The 22,479-nt window shown below is 46.9% G+C and overlaps 1 protein-coding gene across 1 annotated transcript in view; it reads right to left on the bottom strand.

The window, feature by feature from the left end:
- The window catches only part of Egln1 (egl-9 family hypoxia-inducible factor 1), a gene marked incomplete at its 5' end in the record, with an annotated part of 47,052 nt that extends 24,573 nt beyond the window's left edge, over window positions 1-22,479 (bottom strand). Inside the window, 1 exon segment of the mRNA XM_005404970.2 lies at window positions 21,760-22,479. Coding sequence (XP_005405027.1) covers window positions 21,760-22,443 — 684 coding nt within the window.

The following is a 22,479-nucleotide window of genomic DNA, read 5'->3' as shown; positions in this document are numbered from 1 at the left end:
GATGGGTTTCATAATTTTTTTCCCTTTGGAGAAAAAAAAAAAAAAAAAAAAAAAAAGGAATAGGCAGAGTTTGAATCTTTTACATCCTTGCTGATTTTCTACTTGATCTAACAATTACCGAGAAAGAAATATTGAAATCTCCAAATTAACCATTAATTTGCCTCCTGCTTCTTTTATTCCTTTTCAGAATTCCTTTCCTTTTTGCTTCATCTATTTTAGAGCACTGTAGTAGTTTTATAATTAAAACATCTAAACTCACAAGCAAGCTGTTTCCCATAATATGTAAGTTTTTTTGTTTTGTTTTGTTTTTCTGAGACACGGCTACTATGTAGCCCACACTGGCCTCAAACTCATGGCAATCCTACTGCCTCAGCCTCCTAAGTGCTGGCATTACAGGTGTGTACCACCACACTCAGCTTGATATGTAAAATTTTTACAGATGAAATATATATTAGTTTCCAAACTCAAAAGACAGCAAATGCTATAATTACAAAATATTTAAGCTATATTATTCAAAGTGTCCTGTAACTCAAAGCAGTAACTCTTCTACATCAATATTTCTCAGTAATTGTTAGATCAAGTAGAAAATCAGCAAGGATGTAAAAGATTCAAACTCTGCCTATTCTTTTTTTTTTTTGAGACAGGCTCTCACTGTGCAGTTCAGGCTGGCCTTGAGCTCACTTTGTAGCCCAGGCTGGTCTCTCCAACTTGCAGTGATCCAGGAAATATATATATATATACATATATATATACATATCTTCTATATATACAGTATAATTTCTATAACCAAAATATATGTAAGTCAAATTCAACAACACAGACACCAAATTCTATGAAGCTGATAACAGCCAACTGAAGACATGATTAATGGCATATAAGGCAAGACTGAAGGTATATAAAGCAAGACTGAAAACTCGATAAACTCCTAACTACCATGTTATTTTAGGGAAGAAAGGAACAACCGCAGGATTTTTGTTGACAAAGGTTGCTATGCCAGGGCTGGTGGCGCTTGCCTGTAACTCCAGCACTTGAGAGGCTGAGGCAGGAGGACTGCCGAGGTCAAGGCCAGTACGGGCTACACAGTGAGTTCAAGGCCAGCCTGAACTACATAACGAAACTCTGTCTCAAAAAAGGAGTTTCCTATTAAGTAAGTTATAGACCACATGGCTTAAAAGAAGAATTTGTAGTACTAACAAATTATAAAACAATGAAATATATGCTTTATAAGATCTGATCCACTCATTCTTGCTTATTTGTATGCATGACTAGCCTTTAAATTCACTAATATCAATTTTTACATATAACTGAAATAATTAAATTCATGATTATAAATAAAATATTTATTTCCCCTTGCCATCCTTCTGTTAAGGGGAGGCCTGGAGAGAGACAGAACCTTCCCAGGTCGAGTTACTTCACCACTTGTGACGTTTTGTTATCAGAGACGGCACAAGATGCCCTGCCCAGCTGGCCACAGGTGCACGCCAACCGCCTGCGCAGTAAACCGGCTTTAATTGCAAACAAGGTTCTGATATCCCAGTGTAAGCAAGTCATACATTCTTAATCCAAAACTGAATCTTAAATGTTAACTCGTGATGCCGGTGTTAGCCAACACCTTAAACCAAAGCAAACATTTGCAGTTAAAGGAACCCAAGGCCAAGTTCTAACAGCCTGAAAAGGGCCCTGGTGCAGAATTATGACTAAAGCTTTTACTTTTAAAACTTGAGGCTAATCTTACTGAAATGCCACTTTTAAGTATAAACTAAAACAAAAGCCTACCACACCTGAATGCGTGCCCCAGGAGCAGGGGACAGAACACAGGACAGGACAGCCCAGGGTTAGTCATTAGTGATAAAGGCGCTCAGTCTTTTACAGGGAAACTGCAATCTGATTCTACATCGAGGAGCAGCTGAGCGCGGTGTCTGGGGGGTGGACCCTCCAGGCAGCCATCCAGGCTTAGGCACGGCTGCTGTCCTGGTGCGCACTAGTTCACTGCTTTTCTTCTGAAAGGACAGCCCAAAGGCAAACGTCTTTCAGAAGTGTTCACATGCGCACCCCTGTCACAAGACCAACTGGCAGCCCTCTCTCTGTAACTTAGCTGACTACTCTCTCGGGAAAACCTCAGGAACAGTTCTGAAGTCAGGGGGCCAGAGTGCAACAAAATACAACAGAAGCCACACTCTTACCACAGCCTGACCCGAACCTCTGGAAAGCTGGTTTTGTTCTGGCTTCATGGAGCTGTCTTCCAACGGGGGTTTGTAAGGTGGGGTCTACGGATGGGCTTTAACCTATGCATGTGTGCGCACGCTGGGGTGAGAAGTTGGCACACAGGCAAATGAAGCTGGGAAACACCTGCTTACATCATGGCTCTGGAAATGCCTGTAAACTGTTGTGGAGGGGTGTTGTTTATCACCACACCTGATTTCTAACTGAAAATATCTTTATTCAAGAAGTCTTATTTTAGGCCAGATGTGGTAGTTCAAACCTGTAATCCCAGCACTCCAGGAGGCTGAGGCAGGAGGACTGCTGAGTTCAAGGCCATCCTGGGTTACACAGTGAACTCCATAGTGAAACCCTGGCTCAAGAAGAGAGAGAAAAAAGTTTTATTTGAAAATACTCTGGGCTCTAACTATCCCAAACAAACACCATTTCTTGTACATAAATTATCTATGGTGAAGATTCACTCCCAGACTACATTCCTTAGCAACTCTGAACTGAAGAGAATGAACACATACACACATTTGAAGGGCCAGAATTAAGTAAAATTGGAAAGCAAAACATTTTTTTAAAGGATGAAAATGTCTAAACGTGTTCCAAAGCCAAGCTGAAGTGACCTTTACACAGACAGGCTCCTATGGTCTGTACTCTGCCACTGTCTTCCTATTCTATTTATTTACTGATTTAAATTTTTTTGAAACAGGGTCAAGACATAGTTCAGGCTGGCCTTGAACTCCCTATGTAGCCCAGGCTGGCCTCAAACTGTCCTCAATCCTCCTGCCTCAGCCTCCTGAGTGGTGGAATTACAGGTGTGTGCCACCACTCCCGGATGCTGCTGCCTTCCTTTAACATGGTGATGTTGCCTACTCCCCAAGGTGATCACACGTGGTTAAAGCCAGAGGGTTTTCTGATATGAAAGAAGCATTTCTCATCTTGTCTAAACCATTCCCTCTTTTAAAAACACAACTGTAAAACCTCCTATAACAGAGCTGGAATTCTGAATAAATAACAGTAGACCGAAATAATTTTTGAAGCATAAATTTTTGCTTTTGAAGGTTCTGTTTTACACATCAATCACATGGGATCGATGTTAAACTTGCGCCTGCCTGCTGGCTACAAACCTTTCTTTTCCTAGTCACTGAGGAGGGCAGATAAGTAAGAGTTTATTTTCAACATCAGCTCTACCGTACTGCAGGTTTAAGTCCTGGGGCTTCTCTGGCGGGGGGTGGGTGAGAGGTGGAACAAGTAGGCTTTCCCCCTTGGGACTCAACCTGTAACCCACTGTTGGCCTCAGGCACGGGGAGGGACACAGGACTTCACCTTCAAGCAGACCCTCCTCCTAGTCCTTGGGGCTAAAAACAGCTGAAGGCCAGGCCAGCTGGAGCTATTTTTAATCAGGAAAATTAGGGCCTAGAAACAGCCTAGTAATCACAGAAAGGAGTTGTTCACAAGACAAAAACTCTTACAGACTTTAAAAACAGCTGCGGTTTTAGAACTGGGTGGGAAGGCGGTGGGTGGAGGTGAGGCACAGGGTGCGAGGTGTGTGGGCAGCTCACCAAGTATCGCCCCCGTGCAGCATTCAAAAGAGCAGGGCAGGGCAGCACACCAGTCCCCCCCCATCCCCCACCCCCGACCCCAGTTTGGGAATAAAAGGCAGACACTGTTTTTTGAGAAGAGTGAGATCAATAGAGAGTCCGGGTGGGGGATCTCTGGGAAGAAAACCTCACCCAGACCCTAAAAGGTGTACGATTTGAACCGCTGGGCAGGGGTGTGGTGGTGGGCAATGGACCAGGGACCCCAGGCGAGCTGAGAGCGGCACAAAGGGAAGTAGTGAAGACTCTGAGGCTGGCCGAGAGCGCTGTCTGTGCTCACAGAGCAGCTGGCAAGCAATGAATGCAGAAGAATCAAACCACACCTTCAAACAAGACCTTCGGAGAGGGTCTTTTTTGTTTTTATTTATTTTGAGACAAGGTCCTGCTACATTGCTAAGCTGGCCTGGCTGAGCTCAGTCTTGCAACCCTCCTGCTTTAGCCTCCTCCCAGAGCGCTGGGGTTACACCACACGGGGCTGTACGATTTTCATAACTCTTGGTAAATTTGCACAGGAGGGAGACAGGCAGTACATGAACAGATTAAAATCTCAATTCCAGGGGACAGGGGAAATTCAAACGCAACACTCCCCAAGTGCCAGTGCAAGACACGGAGAACACCAAGGTGTTCAAGACCAGCACTCTGCTCACGGGCTCCCAGGAGCACTACCTGTGGCGATCTCAGGTGAGGCACAAACTCTGAACACCCTGTCCCCATCCACGGAAACCGCTGGGAACGCGCAGAGAGAGGAAATGTGGGCAGGTCCAGGGACAAGCTTCTGGACCAGCCCAGAAAACAGGGCCAGGAAGGAAAATGTTCTTTTAAAAGGGCACCAATGGGCAGACCAGACTAGAAAGACACAAAAAGGAAACAAAAAAGGCTACACCTCCGAACAGAGGAGAAGATGGCTTTCAACAGGAAAGTGTAAATGGGAACAAGAACAGCCAGCCAGAAAATAATTTTTAAATAAGGAAAACTGTCACAGTGGTAGAGGAAAGCACATTCCTCGGAGACACTGTGGTTTTCCAGACGTGGATGGGACTCTGGCCCATCTTCTCCCTGGCCTCTGTAATGGCTTCTTTCAGAGAACCAGACCAGCCAGAGACTGTCCGGATCATCCTGGTACCTGCATGGGATCCTGCACATCCTGTGAACAGCCACCCCAACTGGGCCACAGTTCGGTGCTGCCTTTGCTCAGAAGCAAGTCCCCAAGGGCAGAGGAGAGTCTATCATCCAGGCACTGTGGCACCCAGCACAGAGCAGGTGCTCTGTGAGCACTTGCTGAAGAAACAGCTGGAGTTCGAGGACAGGATCAACCACACCCTGCCCCGGCCACCCCCCAAGCTCATCCTCAACACGAGTGACCGTCAGCACCAATCACGAGTTTCCAGTCCTTACGGACAAATGCCGGCAGGTGTCTGGCAGCCTGCGCAGAGCCCGCTAGGAGTGAGGAGTGCCCCAACATGCCCTGAGAGTGGAAGTCAGTCCCAACCACAGCTCCTCACTGAGGTGACAGCAGCAGGCGGGCCTCTGGCCGTATGCTGAGCACTCCTCGTCCCTCCTTCCTAACCTGGCTACTCCCACGAGCCCATATGCACTGACAAGGCAGCAATTAAGTAGAACAAGCATTTGAAAGAGGCAAACTGACAGAATCCCGGGCATTCACAGTGCATGAGATCGCCCCAGGAGAAGTGTACACCGGAACAAACAGACCATCAATAACAGATGCGTAAGTGCAGTCAAGAACCAACTTCAGCACAGCACTGTGCACCTGTTAGCACCGAGGAAGGCTGGACAGGGGATCCCAAGTTCAAAGCCAACCCTGGCAACTTAGCAACACTCTGTCTAAATAAACCAAGTCAAGAGCTGGCACTCACAGTCTCCTTTGATTCTCTGAAGAGAAAGAACAGACCTGGGGACTTGCTTTTCTTTTTCTTTTTTTTTTTTTTTTTTTGAATTGTTCCAATGGGTAGACTTTATTAACTTCAGTGATGAAATAATAATAGCAGTAACAGCAAGCTTTTAAATATTACAAAGTGTTTTCAAGTATATTATCTCATTGGGGCTTTGATGCTAACCCAGGCACTATCTAGCAATCTATGGCTGTTTGATTACTTAGAACTTCCCAGATTGTTATCATCCTTGTCACATAGTGGCAATTTAATGTTTTATTTCATAGGATCTTTAAGAGCTACCCATTTGTTTCCCAGGCAAACTGAGCTAGGTACTGCACTCAAATCATCTCAATAAATAAAACAGAAGCTTGTGGAATCATCTTCTTCCCTATGTGCAAAGCAGCAGCGGCAGCACATCAGGTGTTTCAAGTTCCTCAAATAAATTTTACTAGAAACCTGGGAAGTCATCTCCCTTTCTCATAAATGCAACAGCAGAGCGGTACAGCATCTCAGGTGTTCCAAGTTCCTCAGTAAGTTTTACTTCTCAAAACGAATTGTCTCATCTGGGGACATAGCTTGGTGGCACAGCGCCTGCCTGGCAAGTGTAAGGTCCTGAGTTCAATTCTTGGTACCAAAATAAAAAGCTGTCCTCCTTTATTTTGTGAGCTGCATTATGGACCACATGACCAGCAGTCACATGTGCTGCATTGTATTTTTTTTTAAGTATGTGTGTGTTGGGGGGAGAGCAAGATATCAGCTATGTGTTACCTTAACCAAGATGCCAAATTACCTAACAGGCTTCTTGAGGCAAGCAGCCCACAACAGGGGCAGCCTGGAAGAGTGGTCAAGATTGTCTGTCTGTCCTTCCACTCAGGACACCTGCAGGGAAGTGCTGACCAAATGATACTATTTAATATTTCTTACACTAGTGTTTTATATTCTAAATATGTGTAGCTCTTGCTTCCGCTTTATACTTTCCCTGGGCAATTTATATTGACTTTACCTTTTCCCCTTTAGTTCATTTCCTTCAGTTGCCCTTAATTGACCAACTTCCTCTGCGCATGGTATCGCTTCATCATTCTCTCCCAGTCTTTCCGTAACTTTGCTCTCCACTCCTACTTCTAGCCTTTGGCTTCTGCTTGACCTAGATCATCGGTATGCAAAGGAGCTTTTGCCTTGCCCAGGCTGCACTGAATGAAGACAAACTGTTTTGGACCGCACTGAAAATACATAATGTAGCACAGAAGGTGCTGGCACACCCCTGTAATTCCAGCACTCTGGAGGTTGAGACAGGAGAATCGCCACAAGTTTGAGGCCAGCCTGGGCTACATAGTATGCTCAAGGCTGTCCTGAACTAAAAAGCAAGACTCTCTCAAAAAACAACCCCCTCAAAAAAATTTTTAAAAAGTACATAATGTAGTTACTGTGTATACATAACAAAGCTTCCTCATTTTTAAATATTTTTATATAACATCAAAAAAGGCAAAGGAAACATAAAACTAGCCAGGTATGGTGACACAGGCCTATAATCCTAGCACTTGGGAAGCTGAAGCAGGAGGATCCCTGTAAGTTCAAGAGACCAGCTTGGCCTATTTAGTGAGTTCAAGGCCAATCTGAACTACATAGACCCTGTCTCAAAAAAACAAACCAAAGAAAACAAAATAAAAACAAAAGTACGTACGTAAAACTAGCGAGATATTTGACTTTCTTCTTACAAAACTAAGCCTTCACTGTTTGGCTGGATGGAAATGGCTGAATTCTGAGTGAGTTCTCAGGGTGCTCATCAGAAATTTTCATCTAATTTCACTCTTCATGTGGGTAGCTTGGAATACTATTATCTGCAGTCACTGTGTTTTACTCACCAGGCTGCACCAGTGTGTCTAACACTGATACTCAGGTTCCACCGCACCGTGTGTGGCAAGGACGGGTGGAGTCAGCCCTGCTCCTTGGCCTCCCCTACACAGCGTCCCACTCTCACCTATGCAATCCACACTGAGCACTACAGAATGGAGTCATGAAAAATACCACTAAAAATCACACAGTAATGTTAAAAGGTTATGATCTGTCAGGGCCACATTACTAGCCACCCAGGGCCACATGTGGCCCCTTGGACTCCAGATCTTCCATTGCACATGCCAGGTCAGAAGAGTCTTTAAGCACTACTGGGAAGGGAGGAGTCTGGTAAGGAGCCAGCAGAAAAGAAGCTGGGAGGACAGATGAAAGGAACAAATGCCTTGCACCTTTATATCTCAAGCCCCTGAGGGAGGAACCCAGATTCATTAGATTCCTCTTCACTTACCAGAGTCACTGGACTCAGGCAGAAAGGAAAGCCCAGGTTAAATCCAGACGGTCTGTAAGGAGAACAGTAATACACAACCTGACAGCCTGGCTGGTCTCCCACTCGCAAAAGAACTGGGGCCTGGGATCCAAAGGTGAAAAGCAACAGGAGCCCATGAATGGGAGGGCTGCTCCTTAAACCCCTGTGGAGGAGTCACAGATGCCAAGAATGCATTCCTTCCCCACCCCGGGGACCCTCGGGCCCTCGGGGAACCACGAGGCAAGCGTGCACGATTCTGCTGCTGAGATTCTCAGCTCCTGCAGTCTTGGCAAAATAAAACCCCCAAAAAGTAGATTCCAGTACTGCGCTGCAATACTGGCAGTCCCAGCACACTGGGAGGCTGAGGCGAGCACTGAAAGGGTGAGCCCAGGCTGAGCAAGCTGGCGACTTATCGGGATCCCATCTCAAAAATAAAATATTAAAAAGACCTGGAGATGTAGCCCAGTGTGGAAGCTCTGGGTTCAACCCCACTACTAAGGGGAAAAAAAATTACTGGCCTCACAGAAGGCGATGAGCCTGTGGATACAGCTGGGCTCCTGGTGCAGAGCTCTGTTCTAAAGCCTCCTGCTGCCTACAGTGAAGGTTTGATCACTACAAGCCCACAGATCAGTCAGTCACTGCAGAGAAAGACCTGACGTTATCCAAATACATGTCTTTTTTTGACACAGTGTCTCACTATGTAGTTCAGGCTGGCCTTGACCTCACTCTGTAGTCCAGGCTGGCCTTGAACTCAAGGTGATCTTCCTGCCTCAGCATTCCAAGTGCTGGGATTAGCGGCACGTACCACTACGCCCAGCTTCTAAATACATTTCTTAGTGCCATGGGTCAGGTGTAGGTTTGTGACCCTCAAAATGTAACATTCATTCATACTGTTATTTGTCTGACTGCATATAAGGTGATAAAATTAGAAAAGCTGGGTGTGATCAAGACTAACACAAAAACATCCATGGGGCTTGATGGTCATTACAAAGCAGATTTAGAGCCAGGCATGGTGGCACACGCCTGTAATCCCAGCCCTCTGGAGGCTGAGGCAGGAGGACTGTTGCGAGTTTGAGACCAGCCTGGGTTACAAAGTGAGCTCAAGGCCAGCCTGAACTGCATAGTGAGACCCTGTCTCAAAAAAAAAAAAAAAAAAAAAAAAACCAAAGCAGATTTAGATCCCAGCACTTGGGAGGCTGAGGCAGGAGGATCATTGTGAGTTTGAGGCCAGCCTGGGCTACAAAGTGAGCTCAAGGCCAGCCTGAACTGCACAGTGAGACCCTGTCTCAAAAAGACAAAGAAACAACAACAACAAAAAAACAGACTTAGATTTTTTTCCCCTTTCTTTTTAGTTGAATGACTTCTCCTGATAAGGGGACTGAGTTCTATACCCATTCCAGTTAAGACAATGATGGTGGAGGGAATACGGGCAGCAGCGGGTGAAACTTTCCATTGTTCCCTACGAACTCAGCGGACTGTCAGCAGTCTGCCAGACATTCAAGGCTCTAGTTTCTGAAGGTGGAATATCTGTCATCCAAAAAACCTGCTGTGCAGTTGGCTCTGATTTGCTCTCCAATTGTGGGACTCAGCCAGGTAATGAAGAGATTTCAGAGATTTCAGTCCCTGGATGTTGGCTCTATGGCTTTTGGGCCTGTGGTAAAGCAGAGCACGGCGGTGGGGGCATAATGTGAAGAGAAGGAGCCTACCTGATGGGGCGCCGGAGGCCCCAGGCCCAGAGAGCCTGAGTGACTGACTTGTTCTACCCCATGGAACACAGCCCAGGGGGCAGGATGCACTTCTGTGACTGGAGGCTCCGTCTTGCTGGAAGGCTCTGCTACCTCTGCGGCCTGCATGCACACTGGACACACACTGCCATGTCAGAGAGGCCCACCTGGCGAGGAGCTGTGTGTTGCTCCCGCAGTCCTCGGGAACCAGCAAGTGGCCTGGAAGCGGCTCCTTCCCCCTCAGAGCACACAGCCTGGCTGCCCGGAAACCAGTGTGTGGTAACCTTCATCACTTTCAGCCATGATGCTTTGGGTGATAGGTTAATAGCAACTGACAGCTAATACACGCTGGGAAGAAAAGTCTAGAAATACAGATGCTTCAAATCCTCCCTACAGGCACTATCCCAGGCACTATCCCCCGTACAGGAATAAGCAGAAAGCTAAGAACTGAGCTTTCAAAAAAAGCTACAATTACACATGGAGGAAAATTAGGAAAGACTGAAAGATACAATGAAAAAAAATAACTGAAAGGCGAAGACTCAGGGCAGTAACGGGGTCACAAATATGTTCAGGGTGGGGTGGCTAATAGAGCTGTGGGAGCCCTAAGAAGACTCAGTCTTAGGGGGAGAAACTGCTAGATTTTCTAACTAAAAAGCAAGTTTTGAGAAACCTATTTCAAGGCAGGCATGGGGGCACACACTTTAATCCCAGCACTCAGAAGCTGATGGAGAATCGCTGTGGGTTCAAGGCCAGCCCAGGCTACATATCAAGACCCTATCTTTAAAAAAAATTCTACTCCTTTCACAAATATCTCAACAGTTGTCCAAGATCACAGATGACCATTCAATGGCAGGTCAGATTCGTCAGATTCAGACATTCCTTAGACCTTATCCTTCTCCTCTTTATGGGAAGGCATTACTGGCTTTTCTTGGTGGAAATCTTTGTTGACTGTATTCATAAATATCCTGTTGATCCTATTATTTGGCTCATGCATACTTGTTTCTTTGGCTTTGTTTCCTCCAGACTATACGCCTGCCCAAGATGAAAATGCCTGGTATTATCGAGGGCCTTTATTTTATTTTATTTTTTTATTTTTTTGGTTTTTTTCTCTGGTACCGGGAACCGAACTCATGACCTTGCGCTTGCCAGGCAGGCGCTTTTGCCGCTGAGCTAAATCCCCAGCCCCTCGAGGGCCTTTAGATAGACCCTCTGGAGAGTATCTCTGACTGCCAATCAACTACGACCCCCTTCAGCCTGAAGAAGCCAGATCAGTCATCGCCTATTACTCCCTCAGGGCAGTCTGGGGTACTTCTCAGAGGGGGGAATGTTAGGGGTAACTAAGTGCGATAAAATATCACAGGCAGTCAGGGCTAGATTCTCAAAGGAGCCAGTGCAGAAGGTGATACCTTACAACCTTGGGAGAGACAGGCACCAGACCTCAAGATAGAAGATAAAACATGCCGGGCGTGGTGGTGCACACCTGCCATCCCAGCACTCAGGAGGCTGAGGCAGGAGGATCATCACAAGTTGGAGACCAGCCTGGGCTACAAAGTGAGCTCAAAGCCTGCCTGAACTGCACAGCGAGACCCTGTCTGAAAAAAAACAAAAACAAAAACAAAAAAACCCAGATAAAACAAATGCACCCATATACTTCCCAAGGATAAATGTCAGGGTTTGATATCCTAAATAGGTATCTATCACCATAAGAAAGCAAGAGCCCAGGATATAGCTCAGTGGTACAAGCGCCTGCCTGGCGAGCACAATGTCCTGAGTTTGATCCCCGGTACCCCTGCAAAAGGATAACTTTTGCCAGGCGTGGTGATACACACTTGTAATCTCAGCACTCAGGAGGCTAAGGAAGGAGGATCACTGCAAGTTTGAGGCCAGTCTGGGTTACAAAGTGAGCTGAAGGCCAGCCCGACCTAAACAGCAAGACCCTGTCTCAAAAAGACCCAAAAAAAAGAAAGCAAGGAAGTGTCACTAGCCCAACCCCCTACAGGAAAAACCCCGTTGTGTTTCATGCCCACTTGCTATGTGACTCGCTTCCCCATTTGATCCCAATTTAATCAATTTTACCTAAGCAATTATACTCGTACTCTTATTGGCTGACCACAGTTTTGTACCATTCCATGCCCACCTTGTGATTTCCCATTTTTCCCACCTTGGCCCCACCTCACATTGTGGATTTGGGCTATAAAAATCCCTAGAAGAGGCAGGGTCCTTGGCAACCCACTGGGGACCCTTTCTGTCTCTCAGACAGAAGCTTTCTTCCCCCTAATAAATATATCCTGCTCTTAAAAAAAAAAAAGTAATGCTAACAGAAGTCAGTAGAAGACATAGTAGAGGTAAAAAATGTCTAGACAGAATAGATGGTAATTATGTAAAAACAGAATCAGAGCCTCTTGTCACCTCTTAGGAGAACTGAAAGTGTCAACATTAATGAAAAAAGTTCAAGAGAAATGAAAAAATTAACCCCCCAAATTCCTGACCAGTCCTTTTCAATCTACTGGTTACATTCGATGTTTCTTACTCAGTTTGCTTTACTTTATTTTATTGCTATGCTAGTGATATATGGAAAAGAAACTCCCAACCTGCTAGCTATCTGGGTCAAGTTCATGTTCTCTAAAATTGAAGAATGAATTTTAGGAACAATGGAGGTTAAGAGCAGAATATATTTATTGAGGGGGAAAAAAGCTTCTGTCTGAGAGAGGGACAGAAAGAGTCCCGAGTGGGTTGCCAAGGACCTTGCCTTTCCCAGGGATTTTTATAGAGCAAATCCACAACATGAGGTGGCTCCTAGGTGGGCAAAATGGGACATCACAAGGTGGGCATGAGGTGGGACACAACTGGTCAATCGGGATCAAGTGGGGAAGCAAGCTGCACAGCAAGCCGGCATGAATACAGAACAGCGACTTTTCCTGTAGGCGGCTGAGTTAGTGACTCTTCCCGGCTTCCTCAAGGCGATATAGACCTATTTAGAATATCAATCCCTGATGTTTATCCTTAGGGAGGTATGTGTGTGCATTTGTTTCATCTTTTGTCTTGAGGTCTGGCCCACAGTGGAGGTGCCAGTCTCTCTCACAGTTGCACGGTATCTCATCTTCTGCGCTGGCTCCTTCAAGGGCCTAACCCTATCAAACTGCCGGTAATATTTTATCTAACTCAGCTGTCTATAACACTAGGGATTAAACTCTTTATATAGAACTACATGCCCAGCCCGTTTTATGTTTTATGTTGAGGCAGGGTCCCACTAAATTCCTGGGGATGGGCTTGAACTTGATCACAGCCTCCTAGAGTATTGGAATTACAGGTCTGAACTACCGTGCCTGGCTCTATTCAGGTTTCATGATTCAAAAACTAGTCTTGCCCTGTGTGGCAGCACAGACCTATAATCCCAGTACTTTGGAGGCTGAAGCAGGAAATGTTGAGTTCAAGACCAACATGAGCTACAGTTAAACTCTGTCTCAAACAAAGAAATCAAACAACTAGACAATTGAATTTGTTTGAATTCAGACGAGATTGCAGGTTTTTGGGTTCCACTGCTCAGGTTTGACCTTTCAGGTTTTAGTGTTTTAAAAGTGGCTTATACACAATTGACCTAATATCTTCTCATACTTTATGACCCCTCCCCACCTCAGAGTTAACAGCAACATTTCCTATGCTTAGAAGTCCTGAAGGCCATGTTCTAATTTTAATAGCCATATTTGATCACTGGTATTTTAACTGTAACTCCCATGCCAAATTCTATGTCAAGGTGGCAAGAATGTCACACATTTCTGCTATGTTCCCAAGTTACCCCGTAAGTCCCTAAACTAAGTTGATTCTCTCCTTCTGTACTTGTTACATTGGGAAGCTGGCACATGGTCCTCTGTATTTTACAGCCCTGGGAGCTATTTCAGATAGTTTATGGTTTCTCTACCCATTCCCGATCTTTTTTTTTTTTTTTTTTAAAGTACTGGGGATTGAATCCAAGGTCAGCTTTTTTTCCCCCACAGGGTCACACCAAGTTGCTAAGTTGGCCAGCCTGGGTTCAAACTTTCTATCTTCCTATCTCAGCCTCTCAGAGTGTTGGGATTATAAGCATGTGTCACTACGCCCAGCCTGATTCTTTTTTACTGTGGGGTGGTGTTGTTGACACAGGTCTCACTGTGTGGCTCAGGCCATCCTTCAACTCACTGTGTAGCCCGTGCTCTCTAACTCAGGCCTCCGCCTTGCAAGTGCTGGGATTATTTATAGGTGTGTGCCACCACCCCCAGCTGGCAGTCTGATTGTGAACAGCACATCTAAATGAAGATATTTATTTCAGACTTTGAATCTAAATCTGTGCTTGCTTCACACCGAGCCAGTCGATCTCCTCCAAAGTTTCTGTGAATTTCTATGAATGTTCTGTGAACGTGCACAGTTCATTTTGCACTGCTGTCCCAACCCCTGTAAACGAACAATTCACCCAAGAGGGCACCTCGTGTGAGGACAGAGTGGTGGAGTCCTGAGCAGCCATCGCAGGCACAGCCAAGCTGAGGAATGTGGAAAAGGGTTACACACAACTGCTTCCTGTGGCTGCGGCTGGGAAGTGTCAGCATTTACAGTGCCGCTATAAATGGAAACGGAGCCGTGGGGCAAGTGAACAAAAGCAGAAGAGTCAGGGCAGGACAGAATAATAACTTTTTCTTTCCCATCACCCAAGCCGTGCGCTTGAAGTGATCCTCGCCTCCTCTTCTGCCTCACGTCTACCCGACTCAGCAGAGCCCACGGACCCTGCATCCAAAACACATTCGGAATTCAATTAATGCTGTGTCCACAGTGCCTGTGCAAAGCTTCGGTCACCTGGCACCCAGACAAAGGCAAGAGTTTCCTAACTGGTATTCCTGCTTCCTTCCTTCTTCCTCGTGTCTACTCACACAGCAGCCGAGAGAACTCTCTCTCCCCCTTTTGGAAAGAGATGGGGACTTACTATGTTGCCCAGGCTGCTCTCCAAATAGTCGGTTTTTGAGTAGCTGGGACTAGAAGGTATAAGTCACCATGCCTGGCTTATGGAGCTCTTCTATTTTTATTTCTGGGTTTTTAAATTTTTATTAATTTATTTACTTTTAGACAGGGTCTCACTATGTAGTTCAGGCTGCCCTTGAACTCACTAGGTAGCCCAGACCAGCCTCAAACTTATGGCAATCTTCCTGCCTCAGCCTCCTCAGTGCTGGGATTGCAGTCATGTGCCACTGCACTCAGCTACAGAACTCTTTTGAAACAAACTCTCCAATGGTTTCCCCTGTCACCCACACTAAATCCCAGAGTCCCTGCCAGAGCTTGTACAACAAAACCCTACACAAACTGCTCTCCTCTCTGGCCCAGGACTTGCCAGTCTTCTTTTCTCAACACACCAGGCACAGGGCTGGGGATTTAGCTCAGCAGCACAGCACCTGCCTGGCCAAGCGTGAGGTCGTGAGTTCGATTCCCGGTACCAGAAAAAAAACGAACAAAAAAATAGAATATGTTAGATATGTAATAAAATGGTCGGGGCTGGGGATTTAGCTCAGCAGCACAGCGCCCGCCTGGCAAGCGCAAGGTCGTGAGTTCAATTCCTGGTACCAGAAAAAAACCAAACAAGAACAACAACAAAAAAATAAACACACCAGGCACATTTAATGTCAGGGCTTCTATATTTGCTATTTATTATCTCTCCTTGGAATGCCCATCCCTACATATCAACAAAGCTCTCCCCTCCCTTCATTTGTATCTGTACTCAAATATCATCTGCCAATCTCACCTCATCCTTATCTTGTTTATTTCTGTCCCTGCGTCTGCTACCAGCACGCCAGGTATTCCTCACACACAAGCCTACCGATGCTGTCTTACACAGGACAACCCAGGCTCCTCGGCCAGTGCCTGTCCGTGCAGAATATTCATTCAATATTTGCTAATGAAAAAAATTATCAAAACAAGACTCAGAGAACACCAGGATCCAAGGGTATTTGGTAAAGAAATGTAATTCGGGATGCTAAATAAGGACCGTGAGAATTCCAAGCTCAGGGATGCTGTGTGATTTCCACGGCACACAGAGGCTTCGGCTACTGCCCAGCACTTCAGAGATAAAACCAGCTGCGAGCTAGTTATGGCAATGTGAGCACAGAGCGCAGAACGTCCCATCAGGTGGCAGGAGAGGTTAGAGTCTGGAGTAGGAGACGCAGCGGGAACTAAAGCGTTGCAAGGCAAGATTTTGGTTAACCATCCATCAGGTTTTGTATTTGTTTTTGTTTTTTTTTCGTAATAGCAGAGCTGGTCCTGGAATTAGAGTCAAGGATGAGCTGGAGATTGTGCCCAGTGAGTGAGTTATCTGACACCAACCTGCAGCTGCAGAGGACAAGTGGGTGCACAACAAGGCGCTGTGCAAAGCAGGCGTGCAAGAGCAGCATGGGAACGTGGCTCCATGAAAGCGGCTCGAGACTCTGATAGAAGGGAAGGGAAAAATTAAGTAAAATTAAGTGAAAAAAACAAAACTAAACTGCTAACATCTATCCCAAGACATACCAGAAAGGCCTGGACTTCAAAAAACATGGGAGAAGGGCAGAGACAGAGTCCAGCTCGAGGGGAAACTGGGGAAAGGGAAGCCCCAGGGAGGAAGGAAGAAGGGAGGCTGCCCCAGGGCGCGGCTCACACAATGGCAGAGGAAAGCCAGCTGTGGGGAAGCACGTCCCTCCTGCGAGGAAGCCAGGCCAGGCGAGCATCTACCAGAGGAAAAGCTCCACTGGGGTCAGAGCAGCCAAAGTGCAGAACGACGAAATGGAGCAGAGAAGGAAAAGGAAGTCACTAACATCCAAAATGGCAAGAAACAGGTCACCTCAGTTAAGCAGAAGTGTGTGATTTCTATACAAGGTGCTGAGGGAAGAGGGAGTGGAACCAAATATCAGCCAGTTCTGTCACTAACCAACTCTGTCCTTGAACAACTTACTTAAACCTCTCTGGCACTTACAGTGTTTCCTAATTTGAAAAAAAATATGGGTGGGAGGCAGGGGGGAAGCGGCTCTATGCCCCTTTTCTCCAGTTTATAAGTGAGGGAACAGACAAAGCATACAACTCTTAAAGGGTAAGAAAAATAGGACTTTTAAAATGAGGAGCCGGTCATGGTTCTGCACACCTATAACCACAGTACTCTGGAGGCTGAGGCAGGAGGATCACCAAGAGTTCAAGGCCAGTCAAGGCTACGTAATGAGTTCAAGGCAAGCCTGAATTACATAGAGAGACCCTGTCTCAGAAATAAATTAATAAAAATAAAATGAGAAGAGAAATAGTTAACAACAGTTCTTTGCAGTGCTTCACAATTTAAAAGTACTTTACAAGATGGATTGTATGTACTCCTCACTCCAAGACTGAGAGGCAGAAAAAGTTATCATTTAATACCATTTCTCCTGGGTATGGTAGCACATGCCTATAATCCCAGCACTGAGGAGGCTGAGGCAGGAGGACGGCCAAGAGTTCAAGGCAAGCCTGGGCTACAAAGTGAGTTCAAAGCCAGGCTGAAACTACATAGCAAGACCCTGTCTTAAAAAAAAATTCATAAATGGAAGAACTGAGACTCAGGGATCTAGCAACTGGCTCAAGGTGAAGTCTCAGCAACAGACCCAAGGTCCAACATAGATCTAAAAGGAGCACAGAATCCTTTATCCTCCTCCTCTTCCTTGGGGTAACTAAAGGTGTTCAGGATATTTCTGAGACTTACCACGTAATAGATAAAAAAAAGAGCTATACCCCCTTTTCTCCCCTTCACCCTCTTTTTTCCCTGCACCCTTCTCCCTGTTCCTGCTACTATCCTGTGACCTTCAATAAATATAGCTACTTACCATATACTAAAAAATAAAAAACAAAAAAGAGCTACAATCATGCCCGCCCCCCCAGCCTTTTAATTTGAAATAAAACTCCTTTAGAATTCAAGGTGTTCATCTGCAGGTAAATTCACTCATTAGACAGAAGTATTTTCCTATAAAGTTGGACTTGGCTCACTGCAACCTGGTAAGTCTACCCTTTCCAGGAGCATCTCCTCAACAGCTGCCAGGATGGCTGCAGGTGCAGCACTGCATTCCCAGCCTGTCTGCACGCAGGGTAACTGAATTGACATTGCGTTCTGATGCAGCTATTAACCATCAACAGGCTACTTCAATCCGTAATGTGCAGGATTCCAAGAGAACAAGGGTAGCACAAGTAGATGGAGAAGAAATTTTGTTTGGTTCTGTTTTTGTACTTATTTAGGTTTCCACACCCTCAGTTCATTTCTCACAGTCTGAAGGTTACATGCTGAGCTCAAGGGGGCATGGCCAGCTTTGGTCTCCTTCTCACTGGTCCTCTGTTTTCACCTCTAAGAGGACTGTCACCACATCTCTATGGAATCAACACTAAAGCAGCAGGATGTGCCACAATCTATTCTTTACTCTAAAACATTGTTATTGGCTAGAACTGACGAATTACCTGAGGTACTGATGAAAACTGGTGCTACTGGTCTCAACCTATTTTGTTATGTCTTTCCCCTACATGTTAAACTGAACAGATGAAGTTTTGGGTTAAGGGGTATGCACACGATTCTAGCAATTTTATCTTAACGAACATACATTTTCCTTCAGAGAAATGCAATGGAAAGATTTTGTTTCTCCAGGACCATCTGCAGTCCTTTTCCCTGCACCCAACCAAGGCTCCTGTGGATTTCTAAGTGCCCTCAAGACCTCTGCAATGAACAGTAGAGTGCACTCCTTTCTCTCTTTTTTCTTCTGTCTTTTTGAGCCAGGGTCTCGCTATGCAGTTCAGGCTGGCCTTGAGCTCACTCTGTAGCTCAGGCTGGCCTTGAACTCGCAACGATCCTCCTCAGCCTCCCCAGTGCTGGGACTGCAGGGGTGTGCCACCACACCCAGCTTGCACGCCTTTCCGTGGACACGCCTGCACGGCTCCTGGCAGGGGAAAGGGTGAAGAATCAAAGGGCAGTTTAAGGGTAAAAGGGGAAATCCCAAAGAAGACGGGCGAAAGTGGACTCACGCAGAACCTAGTCACAGCAGTGGCAACACTGGGTTTCTGTTTTTCTCCTGTATTACTTCACTGTTCCCTGTGGTTCCTCTTTTAAAGTAGCTGGATAAACAATGGCCAGATAAGCAGGCAAGAAGTCAGAAGCAGAAACCAAAGCCCGAACTGTGTGAGCCACAGCTAACCACACACCCCCAGACTGCCAGGCCGACACACAGTCACAGAGCACGCAGTACAGACGAGGTCAGTGAAAATGAATATTAGATGCTTGGTCAGAAGCAGAACTTAGGTCTTAATGTTCCGCAGGCTTTTCAACAAGCACACAAGCTTCTGAGTACCCTTTCCTCATCCACAGCTGGTGACGCCGAAACCACCCACCTGCCTCTGTGAACAGCAGTACACATTTAAAGTCAGTGTAATATTATGAAGGATAATAAAATTCTTTATTGACGATCCCCTCTGCAATCACACATAATAACTATATTCTGACATCTCTTAGGAGTTATAATTAAGGGAGCATGATTTAGGTACTTAAATATAAAGTGGCTTTTAAGTCACTGCATGAAATAAACATTGTTCAGTGTCTTGATAAAAAGTGTACATGGCCCAGCCAGGGAAGTGATTATTCATATACAAAGCTAGTGTTGGGGGCTGGGGATTTAGCTCAGGGGCAAAGCGCCTGCCTGGCAAGCTCAAGGTCGTGAGTTCGGTTCCCGGTACTGGAGAAAAACAAAAAAACAACAACAACAACAAAAAAAAAGCTAATGTTATTTGCCTATTGTAAACCAAGCTTCTATTCCAGTTGTGCGAAGTGATGAACACCCACTCATCCAAAGTTCCACCTGCGTTCAGGATAATAGGAAAAGCATGGGCTCCACCTCTGACTCACCTGAGCCAGAATTTCAGCCAGGTTTTTGAAAGCAGTAGGGCTTGGCCAAGACTGAGCTGAAACTTCCTCGAATGTAAATTAGGAATGATACCATCCACTTCACAGGATTAAGATTACTGTGACTGTGTACTGCGCCTAATCTGGTCCCTGGTACCCTGTGGTTGCTCAATAGCTGCAAAGACTGCTGTGATTACTTCTCAGTCCCCCAAAGCAAGCACCCTTGTTTTTTTAAGGAACATTTAAATTACATGTTCAAACATGATTACTAAAACTCTTTCAGCCAAGAAGTACAATGAACAGAATTCCCCGAAACCATTCACAGATCCTGAAACTGAGTCCCTGATTTTAAGGTAGGAAATCCTGTGGACGAGGATTGTGTAGCTGCGAAATCAAATAAGATCAAATCCACATAGTGTAAAAATCCATCCTTCCTTTATCTAGTTGCTTATTCAGCAATAATGCTCTGAGTCAAGTGACTTAAACCTCTGCTTTTTACTTTAGACCCCGCTGCCCACCCTAGACCACAAAGGAGGAGATGACATTTCCTAACAACTTCCCAGAAGAGTTGAGGGCTCTAAGAGCCAGAGGAGGGGAGTAGGAAGAAGACAGGAGAGAAGAGGTCGCAGCCTGACTACAAAGCTGAGTTACCTTGGGAAATTACATCAAGACAGATATAGGACAGCACCGTCTCCATGGCTCCAAATTAAACTCGGGCCCCCACCATGGGATGTGTTCAGCGTCCACATGCTCAACCCTATTCCCGGCTCTCCCTCCTTTCCCGCTGGAGTTCATGATTACACTGAGACTTCTGATCCACGGTGACCTTCCTCTTGTAATATAAATGAAAATCTTGCGGAGACCAAGGCTGAGGCTTAACTGGACCCCTTTTCCTTCTTAGCTTAGATTTAAGCGACTATTATTTTTCTCCAAAAGTACTTAATAAAAGCATGTGGGATACACCCTCGGTGGTAAGCGCTTACCTGACAAGAGCTTAGTCCTGAGTTCAACTCCCGATACCAAAATGAAAAAAAAAACAACAACAAAAAACATGTGCTTTCATGCTGCAATAAATCTGAAAGATGTAAGTCAGACCTCACACTGTTTTTCCCCACAAAACTTTCCCCTTCAGAACTGTGCTGGTGGCCTCTGCTCAGCCTTTGGGCAGCTTGAAACTCACACACTGTCAAGGCAGTTTCACACAGAAGTGCGCGAGAGCGCGCGCGCGCGCACACACACACACACACACACACACACACGCGCGCGCGCGCGCACGATGGGAAGAAACGGGCTGTGTACAAACAAGTGCCTCTGATAACTTCCCAGGAGACAATCTCTCAAAACGCACAACATCAGAGACTGATGGTGGAGGAGGTAGAGTGGGGTAGCCCTGAAGCAGGATACAAAGAAAAGATTTAGTTCTGGGAAGTAAGATGCCAAAGAGCTGCAGGAGTAGCAGCAGCTCTGCTGTTTACCTTGCCGAGAGGTAGAAGGGTCTGACTGGGAAAACGCTGCTCACTGGGTTTGAGGGTGTAATAGCAAAGAGAAAGTAACGAGGTTTCCCCAAAGTGAAACCTGGCGAATCCCCTGTCCTGCCCCAATTCCGAGTTGCAGTTTTCCAAGAAGCTACTGACAGCTCTTTCTGAACAGAGGCATCATATTAACAAAGCAAAGCGAGGTAACCTGGCGCTAAAAATATAACCTGCCTCCACGCAGACGAGCAAACGGAAATCTCTTTCCCTGTTGTGTAGCGGGTTGCAAAACAGTAGGGATGAGGAGCATGACCGAGCTGTAAGGGGTGCAGCCAAGCTTTTCCTGGATGCGGGAATCTTTGCCCCAGATGTGCTCAGGATGCCCCTTTCTGAGTTCTGCCCACCGATTCTCAACTAAACGCGCAGCGTCCGACGCTCGGTCAGAACGGGGCAAGCAACAGCTTGGCAGACGCCGGCAGAGAGGGGCCGGGCGCCTGTGGTATCCTAATGTCCCCAAGGCGTGGTTAGCACCGCAGAGAGGGTTTACAGCGCCACAACGCCGCGCGTGGGGTCAGCCCCGCGCTCAGCCAGGGCAGCGCGCAGACTCTGCCCGCCCCGTCCCCGCGCCCTCCCCCAGACTCCCCTCCCGCCCGCCCCCGACTCACCTTCGTGCGCCCGTTGATCTTGTAGCTGCCCAGCTTCCCATTGCAGTGGCGGATGAGGTCGTCCATGTTGCTCATAAGCAGCCCGATGGTTTCGCAGCCGGGCTCCTTGCCCTCCACCCAGGTGATCTGGTCGCCTCGGATGTCCTTGGACGAGTCGCTCTTCTGGCTGACCAGCTGCCCGTCCGTGAACTTGCCGGTGTCGTGCAGCGCGCGCACCTCGTCGCCGATCTGCTGCCCCGTCTCGCGGCCCAGGAAATCGTCCACCACGCAGATGCCGTGCTTGTTCATGCACGGCACGATGTACTCCAGCGCCAGCTTCAGAGCGGGCAGCGGCTTCGTCTGCCCGTTGGGCCGCGGTCGCCCGGCTCCGCCACCAGGGCTCAGCGCCTCCCCGGAGCTCAGCAGGGTGCGCTCGGGGCGCGGCGAGTGCCGTGCCGGGGGCGCCTCGGCCGTTGTCCGGGCCGCTCCCCCCGCCCCGGGAACCCCTTTGGGCCCGGCCTCGCCGCTCTGGCACACGAGCTTGTGCTTCTTCCAGTCCCGGCGCTGGTGCTCCTTGGAGCAGTAGAAGGAGCTCCGGCAGCGGCCGCAGCGCAGCAGGTTCTCCATCTTCCCGCACAGCTCGCAGTACTGGCGCTCGCGCTCGCTGGCGCTCGGCCCGCTGAGCCCGCCGCTGTCACTCGCCATGGCGGAGCAGGCCGGGCGCCCGGCCCCGGGCGGCAG

The sequence above is a fragment of the Chinchilla lanigera genome, unplaced genomic scaffold, assembly GCF_000276665.1.
Source record: "Chinchilla lanigera isolate Chin_1 unplaced genomic scaffold, ChiLan1.0 scaffold00091, whole genome shotgun sequence".
Taxonomy (NCBI): domain Eukaryota; kingdom Metazoa; phylum Chordata; class Mammalia; order Rodentia; family Chinchillidae; genus Chinchilla; species Chinchilla lanigera.
This window is presented reverse-complemented; position numbering and strand designations above follow the sequence as displayed.